This window comes from Heterodontus francisci, chromosome 13, assembly GCF_036365525.1.
Source record: "Heterodontus francisci isolate sHetFra1 chromosome 13, sHetFra1.hap1, whole genome shotgun sequence".
Taxonomy (NCBI): domain Eukaryota; kingdom Metazoa; phylum Chordata; class Chondrichthyes; order Heterodontiformes; family Heterodontidae; genus Heterodontus; species Heterodontus francisci.
The window spans coordinates 72,020,721-72,045,220 of record NC_090383.1 but is presented as its reverse complement, the minus strand read 5'-3'; the positions used below and the strand labels follow the sequence as shown (position 1 = coordinate 72,045,220).

General features: G+C 42.4%; 1 protein-coding gene across 1 annotated transcript in view; it reads right to left on the bottom strand.

Annotated features, from left to right (window-relative positions):
• Nucleotides 1–24,500, bottom strand: part of LOC137376716 (follicle-stimulating hormone receptor-like) — a 214,329-nt gene that overhangs the window by 87,953 nt on the left and 101,876 nt on the right. Inside the window, exon 2 of the mRNA XM_068045690.1 lies at nucleotides 18,279–18,350. Coding sequence (XP_067901791.1) covers nucleotides 18,279–18,350 — 72 coding nt within the window. The remainder of the gene's footprint in view (nucleotides 1–18,278; nucleotides 18,351–24,500) is intronic.

Below are 24,500 nucleotides of genomic sequence, written 5' to 3'. Positions count from 1 at the left end.
TCACAAGGATGATATCAGAACTGAGATACGATAGATATCAGGAAAGGGTAAACATGCTGTGTCACTTTTCTCTAGAAAAGAGAAGGCTGGGGGGTTTGGGGGGTGGGGATCGTTGGTGGTGGGGGCCTGATTAAGCCTTTCAGATAATGAAAGGGCTTCTTAGGAAATATATAGAGAAGATGGTTCCACTCCTGAAAGAGATCAAAATTAGGTTCCACATATATGATACGAACATACAAACATAGTAACTAGGAGCAGCAGTAGGCCACTCGGCCCTTCGAGCCTGCTCCGCCATTCAATAAGTTCATGGCTGAATTGATTACTCCATATTTCCACCTACCCCGATAATGTTCCACCCCCTTGCTTATCAAGAATCTATCTACCTCTGCCTTAAAAATATTCAAAGACTCTGCTTCCACCAGCTTTTGAGGAAGAGAGTTCCAAAGACTCACCAACCACTGAGAGAAAAAAATTCTCCTCATCTCTGTCTTAAATGGGCCACCCCTTATTTTTAAACAGTGACCCCAAGTTCTCGATTTTCCCACAAAGGGAAACCTCCTTTCCACATCCACCCTGTCAAGACCCCTCAGGATCTTATATGTTTCAATCAGGTCGCTTCTTAATCTTCTAAATTCCAGCGAATACAAGCCTAGCCTGTCCAATTTTTCCTCGTAAAACAGCCCGCCCATTCCAGGTATTAGTCCAGTAAACCTTCTCTGTACTGCCTCCAACACATTTACATCCTTCCTTAAATAAGGAGACCTGTACTGTACACAGTACTCCAGATGTGGTCTCACCAATGCCCTGTATAGCTGAAGCATAACCTCCCTACTTTTGTATTCAGTTCCCCTCGCGATAAATGATAACATTCTATTAGTTTTCCTAATTACTTGCTGTACCTGCATATTAACCTTTTGTGATTCATGCACTAGAATACCCAGATCTCTCTGCATCTCAGAGCTCTGCAATCTCTCACCATTTGGATAATATACTTCTTTTTTATTCTTCCTGCCAAAATGGACAATTTCACACTTTCCTACATTATACTCCATTTGCCAGGTCTTTGCCCACTCACGTAATCTATCTATATCCCTTTGTAGCCTCCTTATGTCCTCTTCACAAGTTACTTTTCTATCTATCTTTGTCTCATCAGCAAATTTAGCAACCATACCTTCGGTCCCTTCATCTAAGTCATTTATATAAATTGTAAAATGTTGAGGCCCCAGCACAGATCCCTGTGGCACACCACTCGTTACATCTTGCCAACCAGAAAATTGCTCATTTATGCCTACTCTCTGTTTCCTGTTAGCTAGCCAATCTTCTATCTATGCCACTATGTTATCCCCTATACCATGAGCTTTTATTTTCTGCAATAACCTTTGATGTGGCACCTTATCAAATGTCTTCTGGAAATCTAAGTACAATAGATCCACTGGTTCCCCGTTATCCACAGCACATGTAACTTCCTCAAAGAACTCCAATAAATTGGTTAAACATGATTTCCCTTTCACAAAACCATGTTGACTCTGCCTGATCACATTGAATTTTTCTAAATGTCCTGCTATACTGTCTTTAATAATAGCTTCTAACATTTTCCCTAAGACTGGAATTAAACTAACTGGCCTGTAGTTTCCTGCTTTCTGTCTCCTTCCCTTTTTGAATAAAAGAGTTACATTTGCTATTTTCCAATCTAATGGAACCTTCCCCGGATCTAGGGAATTTGGGAAAATTAAAACTAACGCATCAACTATCTCACTAGCCACTTCTTTTAACACCCTAGGATGAAGTCCATTAGGACCCAGGGACTTGTCAGCCCGCAGCTCCAACAATTTGTCCAGTACCACTTCCCTGGTGATTGTAATTTTCTTGAGTTCCTCCCTCCCTTCCATTTTCTGATTTACAGTTAAGACTGGGTTGTTACTTGTATCCTCAATAGTGAAGACTGATGAAAAAGATCTGTTCAATTCATCTGCCATCTCCTTATTATCCATTATTAATTCCACAGACTCATTTTCTATAGGACTAATACTCACTTTGTTAACTCTTCTTTTTAAAATATCTATAGAAACTCTTAGTATCTGTCTTTATATTTCTAGTTAGCTTTCTCTTGTACTCTAATTTTACCTTCCTTATTAATCTTTTCGTCATTCTTTGTTGTTTTTTATATTCTGTCCAATCTTCTGATCTGCCTCCCATCTTTGCGCAGTTATAGGCTTTTTCTTTAAGTTTGATACTATCTTTAACTGTTTTAGTTAACCACGGATGGTGGATCCCACTCTTAAAAATTTTCTTTCTCGTTGAAATGTATCTATTCTGTGTATTCTGAAATATCCCCTTAAATGTCTGCCACTGCATCTCTATTGACCTATCCCTTACCTGATTTGCCAGTTCACTTTAGCTAGCTCTGTTTTCTTGCCCTCATAATTGCCCTCAGTTAAGTTTAAAATACTAGTCTTTGACCCACTCTTCTCTCCCACAACCTGAATGCAAAATTCAATCATATTATGATTGCTGCTACCTAAGGGCGCCTTAACTATGAGGTCATTAATTAACCATATCTCGTTGCACAATACCAGGTCTAGTATCGCCTGCTCTCTGCTTGGCTCCAGAAGGTATTGTTCCAAGAAATTATCCCAAAAGCATTCTATGTACTCCTCATCGAGGCTACTTCTGCCAATTTGATTCTTCCAGTTAAAATCCCCCATAATTATCGCAGTACCTTTCTGACAAGCTGCCATTATTTCTTCCTTTATACCCTGTCCTACAGTGTGGTTAATGTTAGGTGGCCTGTACACCACTCCCACAAGTGACTTCTTGCCTTTATGATTTTCATCTCTACCCAAGCTACTTCTACATCCTGGTCTCCTGAACTTAGGTCATCCCTCTCTATTGTGCTAATACCATCATTAATTAACAGAACCCCTCCACCTTTTCCTAGTTTCCTGTCCTTCCTAAATGCCATGTACCCTTCAATATTCAGGTCGCAATCTATGTCACCCTGCAGCCATGTGCCTGTAATGGTTATCAGATCATACTTATTTATTTCTAGTTGTGCTCTCAGTTCATCTGTTTTATTTTGAATGTTATATGCATTCAGATACAGAGCCTTTAGTTTTGTCCCTTTATTATTTATGTAACCTCAAGCCTTACCTGTTGATTTACTGTTAGATTTGTACGCTCTGTCTCTTCCTGTCACAGTCTGTTTATCATTTCCCATATTAATACCTTTCTCTCTTGTCTTGTCTCTTCTCCTTGATTTACCATATCTTCCCAAATTTGATCCCTTGCCCCGACTATTCAGTTTAAAACCCTCTCTGCTTCCCTACTTCTGCGGCTCGCTAGAACATTGGCCCCAGCATGGTTCAGGTGCAGACCATCCCAACGGTACAGCCACCACTTTCCCCAGTACTGATGCCAGTGCCCCACGAATCGGAACCCACTGCTACCACACCAGTCTTGAGTCACACATTAATTTCTCGAATCTTATTTGCCCTATGCCAATTTACACGTGGCTCAGGTAATAATCCAGAGGTTATTACCTTTCTATCATCACCCTCTATAAGAACAAGGGTGACCACGGTAACTGCAACAACTACCGTGGAATCTCCCTGCTCAGCATAGTGGGGAAAGTCTTCGCTCGAGTCGCTTTAAACAGGCTCCAAACGCTAGCTCAGCGTGTCTACCCTGAGGCACAGTGTGGCTTTTGAGCAGAGAGATCCACCATTGACATGCTGTTCTCCCTTCGCCAGCTACAGGAGAAATGCCACGAACAACAGATGCCCCTCTACGTTGCTTTCCTTGATCTCACCAAAGCCTTTGACCTCGTCAGCAGACGTGGTCTCTTCAGACTACTAGAAAAGATCGGATCTCCACCAAAGCTACTAAGTATCATCACCTCATTCCATGACAATATGAAAGGCACAATTCAGCATAGTGGCGCCTCATCAGACCCCTTTCCTATCCTGAGTGGCGTGAAACAGGGCTGTGTTCTCGCACCGACACTGTTTGGGATCTTCTTCTCCCTGCTGCTCTCACATGCGTTCAAGTCTTCAGAAGAAGGAATTTTCCTCCACACAATATCAGGTGGCAGGTTGTTCAACCTTGCCTGTCTAAGAGCGAAGACCAAAGTATGGAAAGTCCTCATCAGGGAACTTCTCTTTGCTGACAATGCTGCATTAACATCTCACACTGAAGAGTGTCTGCAGAGACTCATCGACCGGATTGCGGCTGCCTGCAACAAATTTGGCCTAACCATCAGCCTCGAGAAAACGAACATCAAGGGACAGGACGTCAGAAGTGCTCCATCCATCAATATCGGCGACCACGCTCTGGAAGTGGTTCAAGAGTTCACCTCCCTAGGCTCAACTATCACCAGTAACATGTCTCTCGATGCAGAAATCAACAAGCGCATGGGAAAGGCTTCCACTGCTATGTCCAGACTGGCCAAGATAGTGTGGGAAAATGGCACACTGACACGGAACACAAAAGTCCTAGTGACCAAGCCTGTGTCCTCAGTACCTTCGTCTATGGCAGCGAGGCCTGGACAATGTATGTCAGCCAAGAGCGACGTCTCAATTCATTCTATCTTCGCTGCCTGCGGAGAATCCTTGGCATCAGGTGGTAGGACCATATCTCCAACACAGAAGTCCTCGAGGCAGCCAACACCCCCAGCATATACACCCTACTGAGCCAGCAGCGCTTGAGATGGCTTGGCCATGTGAGCCGCATGGAAGATGGCAGGATCCCCAAGGACACATTGTACAGCGAGCTCGTCACTGGTATCAGACCCACCGGCCGTCCATGTCTCAGCTTTAAAGACGTCTGCAAACGCGACATGAAGTCCTGTGACATTGATCACAAGTCGTGGGAGTCAGTTGCTAGTGATCGCCAGAGCTGGCAGGCAGCCATAAAGGCGGGGCTAAAGTGTGGCGAGTCGAAGAGACGTAGCAGTTGGCAGGAAAAAAGACAGAAGCACAAGGGGAGAGCCAACTGTGTAACAGCCCCGACAGCCAATTTTATCTGCAGCACCTGTGGAAGAGTCTGTCACTCTCGAATTGGCCTTTATAGCCACTCCAAGCGCTGCTTCACAAACCACTGACCACCTGCAGGCGCTTACCTATTGTCTCTCGAGGCAAGGAGGCCAAAGAAGAAGATTACCTTTGAGGTTCTGCTTCTTAATTTGGTGCCTAGTTCCTCATACTGACAATGCAGAACCTCTTTCCTTGTCCTGCCTATGTCATTGGTACCTACATGGACCACGATGACTGGATCCTGCACCTCCCACTGTAAGTTCCTCTCCAGCCCTGAGCAGATGTCCCAAACCCTGGCACCAGGCAGGCAACACAGCCGTCTGGACTCTCACTCTGCAGAGCTGCAGAGAACAGTGTCAATCCCCCTAACTATACTATCCCCTACAACCATTACATTCCTTTTTTCTACCTCCACTTGAATGGCTTCCTATACCATGGTGCCATGTTCAGGTTGCTCATCCACCCTGCAGCCCCCACTCTCATCCAAACAAGCTGATAGAACCTCAAATCTGTTGGACAATCGCAAAGGCTGAGGCTCCTGCACTCCTGCCCTCTGGGTCCCCTTACCTGCCTCAGCTGCAGCCACACTCTCCTGTCCCTGACCACCTGACCAAATCAGAAGACCCTATCCTAAGGGGTGTGACCACCTCCTGGTACAAAATGTCCAGGTAACTTTCCCCCTCCCTGATATTTCGCAGTGTCTGCAGCTCGGACTCCAGTTCAATGACTCTGAGCCGAAGCTCTTTGAGCCACAAACACTTACTACAGATGTGTTTGCCCTGGATCACACTGGCATCCAGGAGCTCCCACATGCTGCAGCCGTGACACATCACCTGTCCTGCCATCCTTAATGTGTTTTAATTAACTACTTAATTATTTTATTTAATTATTTATTTTATTTTCATTTTTATATATATATTTTTTAAGCTTACCTTTACTATTTTAAACGTTAGGATTAGAATGGACCAGATACTCACCAAACAGGTAGCTTCTTCCCAAACCAAATCATCTCCCTACTTGCCTGTGATGTTTGATGCTATGTTTGATTTAAATTAAATTAAATTAAAAACTTACATGTATACTCACCCCGGCAGCTCTCTGTTTCCCTGCTCTCAGTGTTGATTGTGATATCACTCTGATGTCACTTTTTAATTTTTCCCTGCTGCTCCCACCGTGCTCCTCTCTCTCTCTCCGGTCTCCGACTCTGGGCTTGTGGCACTCTTTTTAAACCTCCACTCCAGCTGTGCTCCTCTCTCTCTCTCTCTCTCCGGTCTCCAACTATGGGCTTTTGGCGTGCTTTTTAAACCTCCACTCCCGCCATGCTCCTCTCTCTCTCTCTCTCTCTCCTGTCTCCGGTCACTAGTAATAGTCACTAATAAATCCATAAAATAGAATTTATTATCAGGAGAAACTTCATTACACAGGGAGTGGTTAGAATGTAGAATTTGATACCAAAGGAGTAAGTGGCAGGGTATATTGAGAGACTAGTTAGCAAAGCATATGCTTCAGAAATAGAGGTATTGAGTACAAAAGCAGGGAAGTTATGCAGAACCTTTATAAAGCTCTGGTCAGTCCTCAACAACAGTATTGTGTTCAGTTCTGCTCATCACACTTTATCATGATGGGCCGAAGGGCCTGTTTCTGTGTTGTAAAACGCTATGACTCAAGGAAGGATGTGAGGGGCCCTCACAGAGTGCAGAGGAGATTTACCAGATTGGTTCCAGGGATGAGAGATTTTAGGTACAAGGTTAGGTTGGAGAAGCTGGGGTTGTTTTCCTTGGAGCAAAGGAGACTGAGGGGAGATTTGATAGAGGTGGACAAGATTATGACAGGTTTGCATAGGAAAGCTATTCTCATTAGCTGATGGTACAAGGAGTGTGGGAAAAAGATTTAAGGCAGGTGATGCTGGGGGAATGTAAGGAAAAACATTTTTATACAGCAAGGGGTAATGATCTGGAACTTGCTGCTGAGGAGGGTGTAGAAGCAGAGACAACTAATAATTTGAAAAGGAAATTAGATGGGCACTTGAAGGAAATAAACTTACAGGTCTAAAGGGATAGAGTCGGGGAATGGGTTTGATTGGATTGCTCTACAGCGAGCTGGCATGGACTCCATGGGTCAAATGGTCTCCTTCTGTGCTGTTCTGACTCTGTGATTCTATGACTCACGTTGAGGTGAATAGCATAAATACATTTAAGGGGAAGCCAGGTAAACACCTGAGGGAAAAAGTAATAAAAGATTATGCTGATAGGGTGAAGAGAGATGGGTGGAGGCTTGTGTGGAGCTTAAAAACTGGCATAGACCTGTTGGGCCAAATGGTCTGTTTCTGTGCTGTACGTTCTATGTAATTCGATGTAACTCAAGTGCCCGGGTACCAATTGTAGAACTCATACTACCAAATTGCCTGATGTTAGCCAAGATTAGTATAGGCCAGGCATAAAAAGTACATTCTTCAAGGTCTGTATAGCTCAGTTAGTTACCTCATTAATCAGCTGAAACGTTATGGTAGCCCCACTCAAGATAATTTATGAAAAAAATAATGACAAATCTTTTGACTACAAATATTTGATGACAAGTACTGCCATAAAAATTTATTAGCTCGATAAAATCTCTCTTACTTGTTCTTGGTAGGGTTTTTCACATGTGCTGCTGTGAAGGTGTGGCTTTTTGTAACTTGTTTCTTTGTAGTTCTTGGTTCCAAATGTACATTTTCATAGCATCTCATTCTGACTATTGCCAAGTTGAGAAGATGATTGAGTTTTGATATCTGAGTAGGCCAATTATGTTCAGAAAAATGAAGTGAGTCTTTAAACAACACTGTATTTGTGCCAGTAAACTGTTAATAAAAGCAACTCAAATCCAAGGACTTTGCATTTGACCTTGACTGAAGCTTGAGAAGCACCAGGTGTTCTATCTTTGAAAGTCTTTGTATCATTCTGATGAAAGAGGAACATATTTTCCTCTATTTTTGCTGACTACAACCCTAAAGCCTCACTGTAATGGTTCTAATGTGAGTTGCAGTACATTACTTTATCGAAGCAGTCTTTATACAGTGCTGCACAACAGAAATAGGATTATTGCATATGAATCTTAAAATCTGCATATTGTATTGCAAGAAATTAGGTCTGAGCAATAAATCAAGTTGGAACAGGCATGAGCATTACAGGGAAAGCTGTAGACTGAGATGGACGTGGTGGTTTCTGCGTTGCTGTGACTGAGGAGATGTCCTTTGGAGGGCAACAATGTGGCTCGATTAGTAGAAATGTTATGGAAAATTGCTTGATTACATTAAGGATTAGGGAGCATTTATGCAGAACTTTCCCTTGGGAGATTAAATAGATGAACCCATTAACAACCCAATATCCAATATAACACATTATACGACAATGTGTGCCTGCTCCCTGACCTCCTCCCTCAAGTGGGTGGAAGTCCCGCCCTGGGACAATTAAAGCCCAGGGATCCGTAAAATATGGGACGGATCCCCGGGCTAGGCGGAAGCAGGTTCGCCATCGACTTTTGCGTCGATGGTGAATTCCCGTCCGCCTAGGGTAAAATCCAGCCCATCATTTCTCAGTGCAACATAATGTATGTGATTGTTTCTCAAAATGATTTCCAAATAAGCTTGGCAATTGAACATTTAGAACATTATACTGCAAAGGCTATGGACCCTGATAACATTCCACAATAGTACTAAAGATGTGTGCTCCAGAACTAGCCATGCCCCTCACCAAGCTGTTCCTGTACAGTTACAACACTGGCATCTGCCCGACAATTTGGAAAATTGCCCAGGTATGTCCTGTACACAAAAAGCAGGACAAGTCCAACCTGGCCAAATACCACCCTACTCTCGATCATCAGCAAAGTGATGGAAGGGGTCATCGACAGTGTTATATTGTGTTATATTGGATATTGGATCAAGCGACACTTGCTCAGCAATAACCTGCTCACTCATGCTCAGTTTGGATTCCACTAGGGCCACTCAGCTCCCAACCTCATTACAGCCTTGGTTCAAACATAGACAAAAGAGCTGAATTACAGAAGTGAAGTGAGAGTGACTGCCTTTGACATCAAGGCAGCATTTGACAGAGTATGGCATCAAGGAGCACTAGCAAAACTGGAGTCAATGGGAATCGGGGAAAACTCTCCACTGGTTGGAGTCATACCTTGAACAAAGGAAGATGGTTGTGGTTGTTGGAGGTCAATCATCTCAGTCAAAGGACATCACTGCAGGAGTTTCTCAGGGTAGTGTCCTTGGCCCAAACATCTTCAGCTGCTTCATCAATGACCTTCCCTCCATCATAAGGTCAGAAGTGGGGATGTTCACTGATGATTGCACAATGTTCAGCACCATTCGCGACTCCTCAGATACTGAAGCAGCCCATGTCCAGATGCAACAAGACCTGGACAGGCTTGGTCTGTTAAGTGACAATTAACATTGACGCCACACAAGTGCCAGGCAATGATGATCTCTATCAAGAAGGAATCTAACCATCTCCCCTTGATGTTCAATGGCATTACCATCACTGAATCCCCCCACTATCCTGGGGGTTACCATTGACCAGAAACTAACTTGGATCAGCCACATAAATGCTGCGGCTACAAGAGCAGGTCAGAGGTTGGGAATTCTGCAGCGAGTAACTCACCTCCGGTCTCCCCAATGCTTGTCCACCATCTAGAAGGCACAAGTCAGGAGTGTGATGGAATATCCTCCACTTGCCCAGATGGGTGCAGCTCCAACAACACACAAGAAGTACGACACCATCCAGATCAAAGCAGCCCGCTTGATTGGCACCCCATCCACCACCTTCAACATTCACTCCCTCCACCACCAATGCACAGTGGCAGCAGTGTGTACCATCTACAAGATGCACTATAGCAACTCACCAAGGCTCCTTAGGTAGCACCTTACAATCCTGTGACCTCTACCACCAAGAAGGACAAAGACAGCAGTTGCATGGGAACACCACCACCTGCCAGTTCCTCTCCAAGCCTCACACCATCCTGACTTGGAACTATATCGCCATTCCTTCACTGTCGCTGGGTCAAAATCCTGGAACTCCCTTCCTAACAGCACTATTGGTGTACCTACACCCCAAGGTATGCTGCAATTCAAGAAGGCAGCTCACCATCATGTTCTCATGGGCAATTAGGAATGGGCAAGGCCTAGCCAGCGTTGTCCACATCCTATGAACGAATAAAAAAAACATTTGCTGAATGAGTTTTGACAAGAAACCTACTTCGTGATTATTTTAGTTCTATAGTTTATTTAGTTTATAGAGAGGCTGTTGCAAATGTCGGACAGATGCAGGCAAAGACCAAGGCTGATGATTAAAGCAGTTGTGTTTTATTTGTTTATACAATACGATATAACACTCTTTGTGAGGATTCTTTCTCCAAATAATTTGAAATCTCATTGGAAGATGGATTTTTAATGTTAAATTTTACATTGGATCTATCATCAAGTCTTTTTTTTACCTTAGGGAGAAAGAGTAAAAGTGACAGTGAGAGACAAACACAAATGACACAAAGGCACATATTAGCATACCTGAGCTTGACTTTATTTCACATGGAGAATTGGAAAAGAATGATTGTTTGTGCGAAGAGATATTTATGCAGCTATGATACCTTTTTGGTGTTTATGCAGCTGCATTGGGTAAGGGAAACAGTAATTAAACAACACTTGCTTCACAGAATCTAACAGAAGTTTATAAATGTCTTTCTAATTCTTTAACTGGAAAGTTACATTCCTCTGCATTGATATTGACTCAGGTTCTTGCCTTTCTAGGTCAAACAGTCCTGGCACAGTGGACTGCCGAAAAATGAAGGCAGTGTGAAAGTAAATATTAACTTGAATGTTGCAATACTAACAGCCAAAACATAAGCTGCAGATTGAACAAGTAGGATCCTTTCCTGTTGGCTACCTGAGTGAAATCTATATCTCCTTGTACTTTGGTAAATCCAACAGCTTGGTAAAATTGCATTGCTCTGTCATGCTTAGACCGGCTGTGCATGCAGAAGGTAAAGAGATTATTTCAAGTAGGAAACAATTTATCTGTGACTTACTATGTCCCTGAGTTACGACTGCAGCAGGAGCAACACACTGTCAATTCAGTCCCGTCACTCCACAGGTCGCAGGCATATTATTTAAGCTTTCATACCCAATCGGAAAAACAGTCAAATTAAACACTCCAGTAACCCCAGAATGAAACAGATCAGACCAGGTATCTTTACACAACAACAAATGGACTATTTATTTTAAAAAAACTAAATCTTAAATACTATTAAGATAAACCTATGTCTAAAGTTCTTATGACTTCTTATTTTAATCTAACTCCCCATTCACACAAGTAACAACTGTTTTTTGATTTAAAAAGTAGAGTTTTTAAAATTAGCTGTCTCTTAAGAATAAATAAAATAAGAAAGTCTTTGTGGATTTACGTTCCTGGTGGATGAGGTCTTTCAATGTGGAAATGTTCAAAGGCGACTCGAAGTCTTCATCCGATTTGATGAAAATAGTCCTTTGGTAGATAGGCATTCTACGCTTCGGCTGCAGTAGCATGAAACAGTTCTTAGAACGATGTGCACAGCAATAAAAACGTTTTCTTGAAAAATAGAAGCTTTTCTTTTTTCACCCAGGGAATTAACTTGGCTTGTTGCTTCCTGTAGAATTTTTGCTGCGAGAAATAAAACAATTCCTTTTCTCTTCAGTTCGCCTCACTGGAAAATCTCTCAGAAATAACTGATTTTAGCTGTTTTCTGCCTGTTCAACACACAGCCAAGTGGACACATTGCAACATGTGACCTCGCTCTCTCCTACTGTTGCCCAGAGTAACAAAAAAATGCAGCTGGTACACTATGTCTCTGGAATTCCAGAATCTTCTCTCCCTTTAAAGGTGCATTTCTTTTAACAAAGTCTTAAAGGCACACACACTGTTTTCTTTTAATTCGAGGAGAAATAATAATTACAGGTCCATGACAGGTCTGCCCTGGGCAAAACAAAATGCTATTCCCGAAATGCGTTTCATTACAGTGCAAAAAAAATAGAAATTGGAAAAACACAAATATTTTTCGCATTCATGTACCATTCGCTCTATGAATAATTTACAGCATTTTCTTTATACAATCGCCATCTGGATAAGTTAACATGGTTAAATTCATGACATAGCATCCGCGATAACATTATTTTTCCCCAAAATATGTATAAATTTTAGATGATAAGACTGTAACAACAAACTCAATCTCAATATTCTAGCATTTTGTTTTTTAAATTTTTCCACAAACGTTAATGGGTTATGATCAGTGCATATTAGGGTTTCTTTATAGTCCTGGTGGACATATACTTCAAAATGTTTGAGAGCCAGCAAAAGTCCTAACGTTTCTTTTTCTACAGTGGACTACTTCTTTTGATGGCAATTTAGTTTTCTTGAAAAGTACCCTTCTGGCTTCTCTATGCCCGATTTGTCATTCTGCAATAGGACTGCACCAACCCCCAGGTTACTGGAATAGCATTGATTGCTATTTTAAAGGCTTTAGCAAAATTTGGAGCAGCCAACACTGGTTCATTAGTTAGGATTGCCTTTAGCTTTTCAAAAGCTGCCTGGCATTCATCTGACCATACTACTTTGTTTTTCTTTTTTTGTAGCAAATCGGTTAATGGTGCAGCCACAGTACTAAAATGCCATACAAATTTCCTGTAAAAACTGCACATCCTGAAAAACCTCCCATTTAGATTTAGGGTTAGGGAACTCTAATAAGGCTTGTACCTTTGCCGTTTTTGGCAATACCTGTCCTTACCCCACTATGTGTCCAAGGTAAGTTGCTCTTGCTTTTCTGAATTTGCCTGTTGCCAGATTCATCACTAAGTCCACGGCTTGTAACTTTTGAAACAGAATTTTTAGCTGGTTTAAGTGTTTTTGCCAAGTGTTACTGTATATTCGTACATCATCAAGATACACTACACAGTTGAGAACACTGGCTACCACCTGAATCATTAATTTCTGAAAAGTGGCTGGGCTTCTTTTAGCTTGAATGGCATCACCAGACACTGATAAAGACCATCAGGCGTTACAAATGCTGATAGGCTGAATTTTACTGGCCCCTCGTGCTGCTGGTCACAGCACAGGGGAGGCCCGCCTCGACCCACACCGTCGATAAGGGCCTGCTGTATATTACTGGCAGCAGTGGGGACCTTGGTGCACCCATCACTCCCCCAACCCCCGGCCGCCTGGTGGCGGGCCCTTCATCTGCACATTGTTACGACCAGGTGAGAAAGGTGTCTAGGGGTCTCTTTAAGCCTTCACCTGGTCTAATTGTAACAGGATTTACTTTTTAAACACACTGTGTTTTGAGATCCCCCTTGGTGAATCCTTGTTCACCACTTTCCAATTATAAAACAAAGAAATGAGCATAAACAGGCTTTCTTAGGTTTAAAGAAGAAAAGTGAAATTTTATTAAAACAAACTCTAATTCGGTTAACGCCTACAGATACACACTAGCATGCATATGCGATATGTACATGTAAAGAGAGACAGAAAAGAGAAAAAAAATAAAGTAGAGAGGTTTGAGGCAGTCACTGAAGAGGGGTTTTTGTGACTGTGCTTTGAGCTTGCTGTAGTCCTTGCTCGTTGGTGATTCTTGCTTTTCGTTGGGGCCCAGTATTCTTAAAACTAGTTCACTGGAGGAGACTTTTTTCTTTTGAGGTTCATGTGTCTTCAATGGATTCCAAAGCTGCTAAGAAAGAGATGAACAAACAGGAGAGAGGTCTTTTCAGTCCAGGAGCAAACAGCTTTCTGACTTCAAATTCTCTCGGTCACTCCTACTGTCGTCGATGGATGCATCTGTGACAGGCAGATTGGTGAGGATGTGGTAAAGTATATTTTTCCCTCTTGTTAGTTCCCTCACCATCTGCCACACACCAGTCTAGCAGCTATGTCCTTTAGGACTGAGCCAGTTCGGTCAGTAGTGGCGCTACCGAGCCACTCTTGGTGATGGACATTGAAGTGCCCCACCCAGAGTACATTCTGCACCATTGCCACCCTCAGTGCTTCCTCCAATTGGTGTTCAACATGGAGGAGTACTGATTCATCAGCTGAGGGGGGTGCGGTCGGTGGTAATCAGCAGGAGGTTTCCTTGCCTATGTTTGACCTGATGCCATGAGACTTCATGGGGTCCGGAGTCAATATTAAGGACTCCCAGGGCGACTCCCTCCTGACTGTATACCACTGTGACCTCTGGTGGGTCTGTCCTGCCAGTGAGACAGGATATACCTGGGAATGGTGATGGCAGTGTCTGGGACATTGTCTGTAAGGTATGATTCGGTGAGTTTGACTATGTCAGGCTATTGCTTGACTAGTCTGTGGGACAGCACTCCCAGATTTGGCACAATGCCCCAGATGTTAGTAAGGAGGACTTTGCAGGGTCGATAGGGCTGGATTTGCTTTTTTCATTGCTTGTGTCTAGGTCGATGCCGGGTGGTCCGTCCGGTTTCATTCCTTATTGACTTTGTATTGTGGCTTATACTATTGAATTTAACTCTCTCTGATTGATTACAGACCTGAAATTCCAGTCCAGACCACGTAAGAATGTCTGGTTCAAGGACTGGAAAATGGGGCGGAACCCATTTCTAGCCCCATTTTTTATGGGTTGTAATTTTCTGGTAGGAGGAGCCATGGGTAGATCTTACACCCGTTTGTTCTTAGGACAAGTTGCTGTCTCTAGCAAGATCCTGGGCTACCCTGGGAATTCAATGTGTGCAACACTCTTAGAGGCCTCAGATAAATTCTGAGAGCTTACATGAATCCTTCCGAAGTCTTTTGAAAGGGAAATCATGTTTAACCAATTTATTGGAGTTCTTTGAGGGAGTTACATGTGCTGTGGATAAAGGGGAACCGGTGGATGTATTGTACTTAGATTTCCAGAAGGCATATGATAAGGTGCCATATCAAAGGTTATTGCAGAAAGTAAAAGCTCATGGTGTAGGGGGTAACATATTGACATGGATAGAAGATCGGTTAGCTAGCAGGAAACAGAGAGTAGGCATAAATGGGTCTTTTTCTGATTGGCAAGATGTAACAACTGGTGTGCCACAGGGATCTGTGCTGGGGCCTCAACATTTTACAATTTATATAAATGGTTGCTAAATTTGCTGATGACACAAAGATAGGTAGGAAAGTAACTTGTGAAGAGGATATAAGGAGGCTACAAAGGGATATAGATGGGTTACGTGAGTGGGCAAAGACCTGGCAAATGGAGTATAATGTAGAAAGGTGTGAAATTGTCCATTTTGGCAGGAAGAATAAAAAAGAAACATATTATCTAAATGGAGAGAGATTGCAGAGCTCTGAGATGCAGAGGACTCTGGGTATTCTAGTGCATGAATCACAAAAGGTTAATATGCAGCTACAGCAAATAATTAGGAAAGCTAATAGAATGTTATCATTCATCGCGAGGGGAACTGAATACAAAAGTAGGGAGGTTATGCTTCAGCTATACAGGGCATTGGTGAGACCACATCTGGAGTACTGTGTACAGTACTGGTCTCCTTATTTAAGGAAGGATGTAAATGCATTGGGGGCACTACAGAGAAGGTTTACTAGACTAATACCTGGAATGGGCGGCTGTCTTCTGAGCAAAGTTTGGATAGGCTAGGCTTGAATCGACTGGAATTTAGAAGAGTAAGAGGCGACCTGATTGAAACATATAAGATTCTGAGGGGTCTTGACGGGCTGCAGGTGGAAAGGATGTTTTCCCTTGTGGAGAATCTAGAACTAGGGGGTCACTGTTTAAAAATACGGGGTCGCCCATTTAAGACAGAGATGAGGAGAAATTATTTCTCTCAGAGGATTGTGAGTCTTTGGAATTTTCTTCCTCAAAAGGTGGCGGAAGCAGAGTCTTTGAATATTTTTAAGGGAGAGGTAGAGAGATTCTTGATAAGCAAGGGGGTGGAAGGTTACCGGGGGTAGGTGGAAATGTGGAGTAATCAATTCAGCCATGAACTTATTGAATGGCGGAGCAGGCTCGAATGGCCAAGTGGCCTACTTCTACTCCTAATTCATATGTTCGTATGAGAGACTTTAGATTTTACCTAGACCAAGGTAATTGATCCCAAAGGGTATCGATTACCTTGGGGTAGATATTCTTATTCATTGACTGGCCAGTAATCTGATAGGCCGGCTAGCATGTCCTTTGCAGATTCTGCTTAATTTTCATTCCATTTCAATTTCAGTAGAATGACTCTTAGGAAGTAATTTTCATCACCATTTTTAGCAAAGATATCAATAGATTAAAAGTTTGGTGATTTCTGTAAAGACGAGCATGGCTTCAGGTCATCATGCAGCAATACATATGCCAGCACTGCTCTCTCTGTGGCAACAAAGATATCCACCAGCCCAACCTTTGTAGCACAGGCTCATTTCAGGCAGCCATGGCGATTTGAAGATGAAAATTCACACCATAGAATCATTTTTCCATGTTTATGGAGAAGTTCTGTTACATTGCAATTTATAGAATCACAGAATTTTACATGACTGAAGGAGGCTATTTGAGCCATCACACCTATGCCAGGTCTCTGAAAGAGCTATGCACTTAATAATACTTCCCTACTCTTTCTCCATACTCCTTTGAATTGTTCTTTTTCAAAGATTATTCTACTCCCTTTTAAAAGCTATTATGGATTCTGTTTCTGGTAGGGCATTCCATGTTCTAACAAACTCCTGCATAAAATAAACTCTTCTAACTTCTCCCTTTGTTTTTGGTGATGCTCTTAAACTTAGCAAAATCATGCTGAAGAACTGAGAAAAATGAGAGTACTGTTATATTTCATAGAATCATAGAATGGTTACAGCACAGAAGACCATTCTGCCCGTCGTATCTATGCCAGTTCTATACAAGAACAACTCAGCTAGGCCCACTCCCCTGCCCTTTCCCCGTAGCCCTGCAATTTTTCTTTCTATTCAGGTAATTATCTATTCCCTTTCGAAAGCCATGATTGAATATTCCCCCAGCACACTCTCAGGCAGTACATTCCAGATCCTAACCACTCTCTGCATAAAAAGATTTTTCCTCAAGTCGCTTCTAGTCCTTTTGCCATTCACCTTAAACCGGTCTTCTCTGGTTCTGCCAATGGGAACAGTTTTGCCCCACCTACTCTGTCTACAGCCCTCATGATTTTGAGCACTTCTATCAAATCTCCTCTTAACCTTCTCTTCTCTAAAGAGAACAGCCCCAGCAGATCTGATCTATTCACCGAACTGAAGTCCTCATCCCTGAAGCCATTCTCGTAAATCTTTTCTGCCTCTCTAATGTTTTCAAATTCTTCCTAAAGTATGATGCCCAGAATTGGACACAAGAGTTGAGGCTGAACCAGTGTATTATAAAGATTCATCATAACTTCCTTGTTTTTGTACTCTGTGCCTCTATTTATAAAGCCCAGGATCCTATTATGCCTTTTTAACTGCTTTCTCAACCTGCCCTGCCATCTTCAATAATTTGTGCAAATATATACCCTCAGGTCCCTCTGATCCCGTTCCCACTTTAGAATTGTACCCTTTATTTTGTATTGTCTCTCCTTGTTCTTCCTAGCAAAATGTATCACTTCATACTTCCTTGCATTAAATTGCATCTGCCAAGTGTCCGCCCATTCCACCAGCCTGTCTATGTTCTCTTGAAGTCTATCACTATCCTCTTCACATTTCACAATACTTCCAAAGTTTGTGTCATTCGCAAATTTTGAAATTGTGCCCTCCAAGTGGAGGTCATTAATATAAATCAAGAAAAGCAGTGGTCCTAGTACTGACCCCTGGGGAACCACACTATACTACCTTCCTCCAGTCCGAAAAACAACTGTTCACCATTATTTTCTGTTTTCTGTCAATCAGCCAACTTGGTATCCATGCTGCCACTGTCCCTTTTATTACATTGATTTAACTTTGCTGACAAGTCTATTATGTGGCACTTTATCAAATGCCTTTTGGAAGTCCATGTACACCACATCAACTGCATTACCCTCATCAACACTCTCTGTTACCTCATCAAAAAACTTAATCAAGTTAGTTAAACACAATTTGCCTTTTAAAAAAAATACCTGCTGACTTTCTTTAATGAATCCACATTTGTCTAACTGACTGTTAATTTTGTCCTGGATTATTGTTTCTCAAAACTTTCCCACCATATTTCCCTCTATTACAGTTTTCTGCAAGCAGAGCCACAACTGAATGTTCAACACATTACACACATCAATTAAATACATACATGCTTGTTAAGTTTCTGAGTCCAGAGAAAGCTCCACTTGGAATGATGTTCAGACTGGTGTATTTAAATGTCCTGGATTTGGAAGAAAAGAAGGTGTTAGCAACACACTATAAATATTTGATGCCTGAGCTTACTGTTACCTATAACTTATTAAAAGACCAATGAAAATAAATTTGTGCCCACGGGTGGTCAGGAAAGATATTTACACAAGAGGTTCCCATACTCATTGGAGTACCGTTTGGCAAAAATCTATGATTCAGCTCAGAAGTCTTGGAGGACTTTACTCACTGTCACAGCCAGAACTCCAGAACTGATTAGGAGCAAAGCTGATGCTCACAGTTGCAGAGGTTACAAAATCTCAGGAAACCACTGAAGACTTCTACCACATAAGTCAATTTGCTGTGTGTACTGGCAACAAGCAAATCATTCCTCCCCTGTTCACTCAGACTGCACAGTTTATTAAGTTGGACAGTGGTCACAGGCAAATGAACAAGCATACAATAAGTTCTATAGAGTTACTGGATTTCATAAGCTTCTTAAGCCAATCAATAGCACTCATGTGACTACACATGCCCTGACTGTCAGTGCTCAACATCACTTCAGCATAAAGGGATTTCATTCTTTGAATGTATACTTAAAGGTGCCAAATCCTGCATGTAAGTGCAAAGTTTTCTGGGACCTTCCATGATATTCCTATCTTCTGACAGTCTCACATCCCCATTGTTTCCCAAAATGAAAGGCAAGTGCCAGAAGACAAGGGATACCCACTCCTTCCATGGCTCATGCCACCTACACATTGGAGCATCACGACAGCAGAGGAACACTACAATGATACACAGATCAGAACCAAAGTTTAACTAGAATGAGTTGTAAGCATTCTAAAAGAATGGTTCACATGTTTGGATTTGTCACGGGGTGCCCGGCAATATGCTCCTAGGACCACCTCATGAATTGTGATCATCTTCTATATACTATACAATTTCAAAATCTAAAAAAGAAACTAGAAAGATCTCTCTCATTGCTATTGTAACGCAAGCTTGCATCGAGTCAAGACACAGCCCGAGCGACATAAATTGCGGTAATCCTAGGAAGACCTGAAGTGCCAAAGTGAGGGTAGAGTCTTGTCCCAACAGAACTTTGCTTGTTTTTCCTCTTCACTGCCCTGGACACAAAGAGGAAAACCTGCACTTTTTTTTATTCATTCATGGGATGTGGGCATCGGTGGCTAGGCCACAATTTATTGCCCATTCCTAATTGCCCTTGAGAAGCTGGTGGTGAGTTGCCTTCTTGAACCGCACCAGTCCATGTGAGGTAGGTACACCCGCAGTGCTGTTAGGAAGGGAGTTCCAGGATTTTGACCCAGCGACAGTGAAGAAACGGCAAGACAGTTCCAAGTCAGGATGGTGTGCGACTTGAAGGGGAACTTGGTGTTCCCATGCATTTACAACCTTTGTCCTTCTAGTTGGTAGAGGTCGCGGGTTTGGAAGGTGCTGTCTAAGGAGCCTTGGTGCGTTGCTGCAGTGCATCTTGTAGATGGTACACACTGCTACCACTGTGCATCGGTGGTGGAGGGAGTGAATGTTTGTGGATGGGGTGCAAATCAAGCGGGCTGCTTTGTCTTGGATGGTGTTGAGCTTCTTGAGTGTTGTTGGAGCTGAACCCATCCAGGCAAGTGGAGAGTATTCCATCACACTCCTGACTTGTGCCTTGTAGATTGTGGACATGCTTTGGGGAGTCAGGAGGTGAGTTACTCGCCGCAGGATTCCTAGCCTCTGACCTGCTCTTGTAGCCACACTATTGATATGGCTACTCTAGCTAAGTTTCTGGTCAATGGTAACCCCTAGGATGTTGATAGTGGGGGATTCAACTATGGTAATGCCATTGAATGTCAAGGGGAGATGATTAGATTCTCTCTTGTTTGAGATGGTCATTGCCTGGCATTTGTGTGGCGCGAATGTTACTTGCCACTTATCAGCCCAAGCCTGGATATTGTCTAGGTCTTGCTGCATTTCTACATGGACTACTCAGAGGAGTCACGAATGGTGCTGAACATTGTGCAATCATCAGCGAACATCCCCACTTCTGACCTTAGGATGAAAGGAAGGTCATTGATGAAGCAGCTGAAGATGGTTGGGCCTAGGACACTACCCTGAGGAACTCCTGAATTGATGTCCTTCTAGCTCAGATGATTGACCTCCAACAATCACAACCATCTTCCTTTGCATTAGGTGTGACTCCAGCCAGTGGAGAGTTTTCCCCCTGATTCCCAGTCACTTCAGTTTTGCTAGGGCTCCTTGCTGCCATACTTGGTCAGATGCTGCCTTGATGTCAAGGGCAGTCACTCTCACCTCACCTCCTGAGTTCAGCTCTTTAGTCCAAGTTTGAACCAAGGCTGTAATGAGGTCAGGAGCTGAGTGGTCCTGGCGGAACCCAAACTGAGCGTCACTGAGCAGGTTATTGCTAAGCAAGTGCTGTTTGATGGCATTGTTGATGACACCTTCCATCACTTTACTGATGATTGAGTCTGGATTAGTCTGGATTAGCACTGTTTAGAGAAAAGTTTGATCACAGCTAGGTTTGAGCGTAAAAGTGAGAGTTCACTGGGCCAAAAGACCAAAACAGCACAATCAGTGCAATACAAAGGGAATGTTACACTGTTGTAGTTGCCAGATTTCCAAAGTAATTCAATGCTTTGGGATGTTTTGACATTAGAAATATTTATATAATTGCTATTTTTTTTCCTTTATTGTTGCAAATAAATAGTAGCAAGTCTGAGGATTGGGAGTATCGTGGAAACAAGCAAAGGGCCACCAAAAAGTTGATAAAATGGGAAAAATAGAATATGAGAATAAACTAGCCAGCAATATAAAAACAGATTGTAAGAGCTTTTATAGCTACATAAAAAGGAAGAGAGTAGCTAAAGTAGATGTTGGCCTCTTCAAGGCAGAGACAGGAGAAATCATCATGGCAATTGAGGAAATAGCAGAGGCATTGAACAAATATTTTGTGTCTATCTTCACAGAAGAAGACATAAGCTCCATACCAGAAATAGGCAGTAACTTAGGGGCTAAAAAGTGAAGAAATTAAGGAAATTAATATCAGTCGAGAAAAAGTATTGGAGAAATTTGAGGGACTAAAATCTGACTTGTCCTTAAGACCAGATCGCCTACACCCTAGAGTTCTAAAAGAGATAGCTGCAGAGATAGTGGATGTGCTGGCTATGATTTTCCAGAATTTCTTAGATTCAGGAATGGTCCCATTAGATTGGAAGTTGACAAATGTTACACCATTTTTCAAGAAAGGAGATAGAGAGAAAACAGGGGAACTACAGGCCAGTTAGCCTAACATCAGTCATTGGGAAGATGCTGGAAACTATTATTAAAGTGGTCTTAAATTGCACTTGGAAAAGCATAGTGTGATTAGAACAAGTCAGCATTGTATTACTAAATAGAGATCCTGTTTGACAAATTTATTAGAGTTTTTTGAGGATGTAACTAGTAGGGTAGATAAAGGGGAACCAGTAGATGTAATATACCTGGATTTACAAAAGGCATTCAATAAGGTGCCACTTAAAAGATTAATAGGCAAGATAAGGGCTCATGCTGTTGGGGGTAATATAATGGCGTAGATAGAGGATTGATTAACAGACAGGAAACAGAGAGTGGGCATAAATGGGACATTTTCAAGTTGGCAGGCACTGAATAATGGAGTGCCACAAGGATCAGTGCTGGGGCCTCAGCTATTTACACTCTATATTAATGACTTGGATGAAGAAACAGAGAGTAATGTATCTAAGTTTGCTGATGATACAAAGCTCGGTGGAAAGGTAAGCTGCAGGAGGACGCAGAGAGGCTGCAAAGAGATATAGTCAGGCTAAGTGAATGGGCAACAAGATTTCAAATGGAGTATAATGTAGGGAAGTGTGAAGTTGTTCACTTTGGTCGCAAAAATAGGAAAGCAGAATATTTTTTAAAAGGTGTGAAACTGGTAAGTGTTGGTGTTCAAAGAGACTTGGGTGTACTCGTACAAGGAACATGTAAAGTTAGCATGCAGGTGCAGCAGGCTATTAGGAAGGCAAATGGCAGGTTGACCTTTATTGCAAGGGGATTGGAGTACAGGAATAAAGAAGTCTTACTCAAATTGTACAGGGCTTAGGTGAGACCACACCTGGAATATTGTGTGCAGTTTTGGTCCCCGCATTTAAGAAAGGATATACTTGCACTGGAGGCTGTGCAGCGAAGATTGGTCCCTGGGATGAGGGGGTTGACCTATGATGAGAGGCTAAGCAAATTGGGCCTATATTCTCTGGAGTTTAGAAGAATGAGAGGCGATCTAATTGAAACATACAAGATTCTGAAAGGGCTTGATAGGGTAGAAGCTGAGATTGTTTCCGCTGGTCAGGAAATCTAGAACGCGGGGGCGCAATCTCAGGATAAGGGGCCGATCATTCAGGACTGAGATGAGGAGAAATTACTTCACTCAAAGGGTTGTGAATCTTTGGAATTCTCTACCCCAGAGGGTTGTGGATGCTCCATTGTTGAATATATTTAAGACTGGGATAGATAGATTTTTGGTCTCTCAGGGAATCAAGGGATATGGGAAACGGGCAGGAAATGGAATTGAAGCCCAAGATCAGCCATGATCGTATTGAATGATGGAGCAGGCTCCATGGGTCATATGGTCGATTTCTGCTCCTATTTCTTGTGTTCTTGTGAAATCTATTTCTGCAAAAGAGTACAATTGTTCAGATATTTTAAAGGATAACCATTTTCATGCAGGCCAAGAATAAGGCATATTAATTTTGCCACATGGACATTAAATTTCAAATTGTTGTGGGGGTTTCTGAATTGTGTAGTTTCTGCAGAAAGCTGTTTGCTCCTGGATTGAAAAGCTCACTTCTGGCTGGCTCGCCATAGCTTCTCCTGTCTGCTCCCATCTCTTTTGCACAGAACTCCAAAAACCCACTCCAAAAACACATGAACCCCAAGAGAGGAAAGTCTCCTACAGTTAACAAGGTCTAGGAAGAATACTGGGCCCCATCGAAAAGCAAGATGTACCTACAATCAAGGACTCTACAGTGAGCTTGAAGCACAGTAACAAAAAAAACCCTCTTCAGAGATTGCCTCAAAATTTTCCACTTAATTTTTTCTTCTGCTCTTTTCTAGGTGCATTGTGTATCCGTAGGTGTTAACCAAATTAGAATTTAAGTTCAAGTTTATTAAATTTCAATCTTTCTTCTTTAAACCTAAGAAAACCTGTGTGTGTGCTGGTTTCTTTGCCTGATAATTGGAAAGTGGTGAACAAGGATTCACCAAGGAGGAGCTAAAAACACAGTGTGTTTAAAATTAAATCCTGTTACAGTAAGACCAGGTGAAGGCTGAAAGGGAACCCTAGACCTCTATCTCACCTGGTCATAACAGAAATTTGTGTGCTAGTGTCCGGAATTGATCCACAGACAAATGAGAGAAATTGGAAGTGGGAAGCTAAATTGTTCCCAATCAAAAATGATAATGATTTCAATACGGGTTTTCTTGTGATTGTGTGTGCTTGAATACCAACATGTTTGCAACTGAAGCTAGTAGCTCTCCAAGCCAGGATGAAGTAACTTGGGATAAGTTAAATGCATTTTCTATGGAGGAGTTGAGGAAAATGCCTTAGCAGTGTGGGATCAATGTACATGGCAAGACTAGGAAGTCTGAATTCCCAAGGCTAGCGGCCAACCATTTTTCCCTTGAATCTGAAGAAGCAGAAACAGGGTTAGAAGCAGACTCTGACAGGGTATTGTTAGCAAAGATACAATTGGAACAGAGGAAACTTGAATTTGAGGTAAGGGTAAGGGAGAAAGAGAGAGCCTTCCAGAAGGAATGTGAAGAAAATGAAAGACAGGAGAAGGAACGAGAGAGAGAGAGAGGAGAGAGAGAGAGAAAGAATATTTCAGAAAAAATGCGAAGAAAGAGAGCTGAAGCAACTTGAGTTAACTAGGGGGTGACAGAGTAACCCCAGTGAAAGTGTGGCCAATATGGAGGAGCATAATTCAGGGCTTGGGACAAAATTGTTAAAACTAGCTCAACTAATTCCAAAATTCAACGAGGAAGATGTGGAGCTATTTTTGTGTCCTTTGAGAAACTGGCAAGGCAGCTAAAATGGCCAGCTGAGACCTGACCTCTTTTATTACAAAGCAAGCTAACTAGAAAAGCACATGAGGTTTATTCCCTGTTGCCA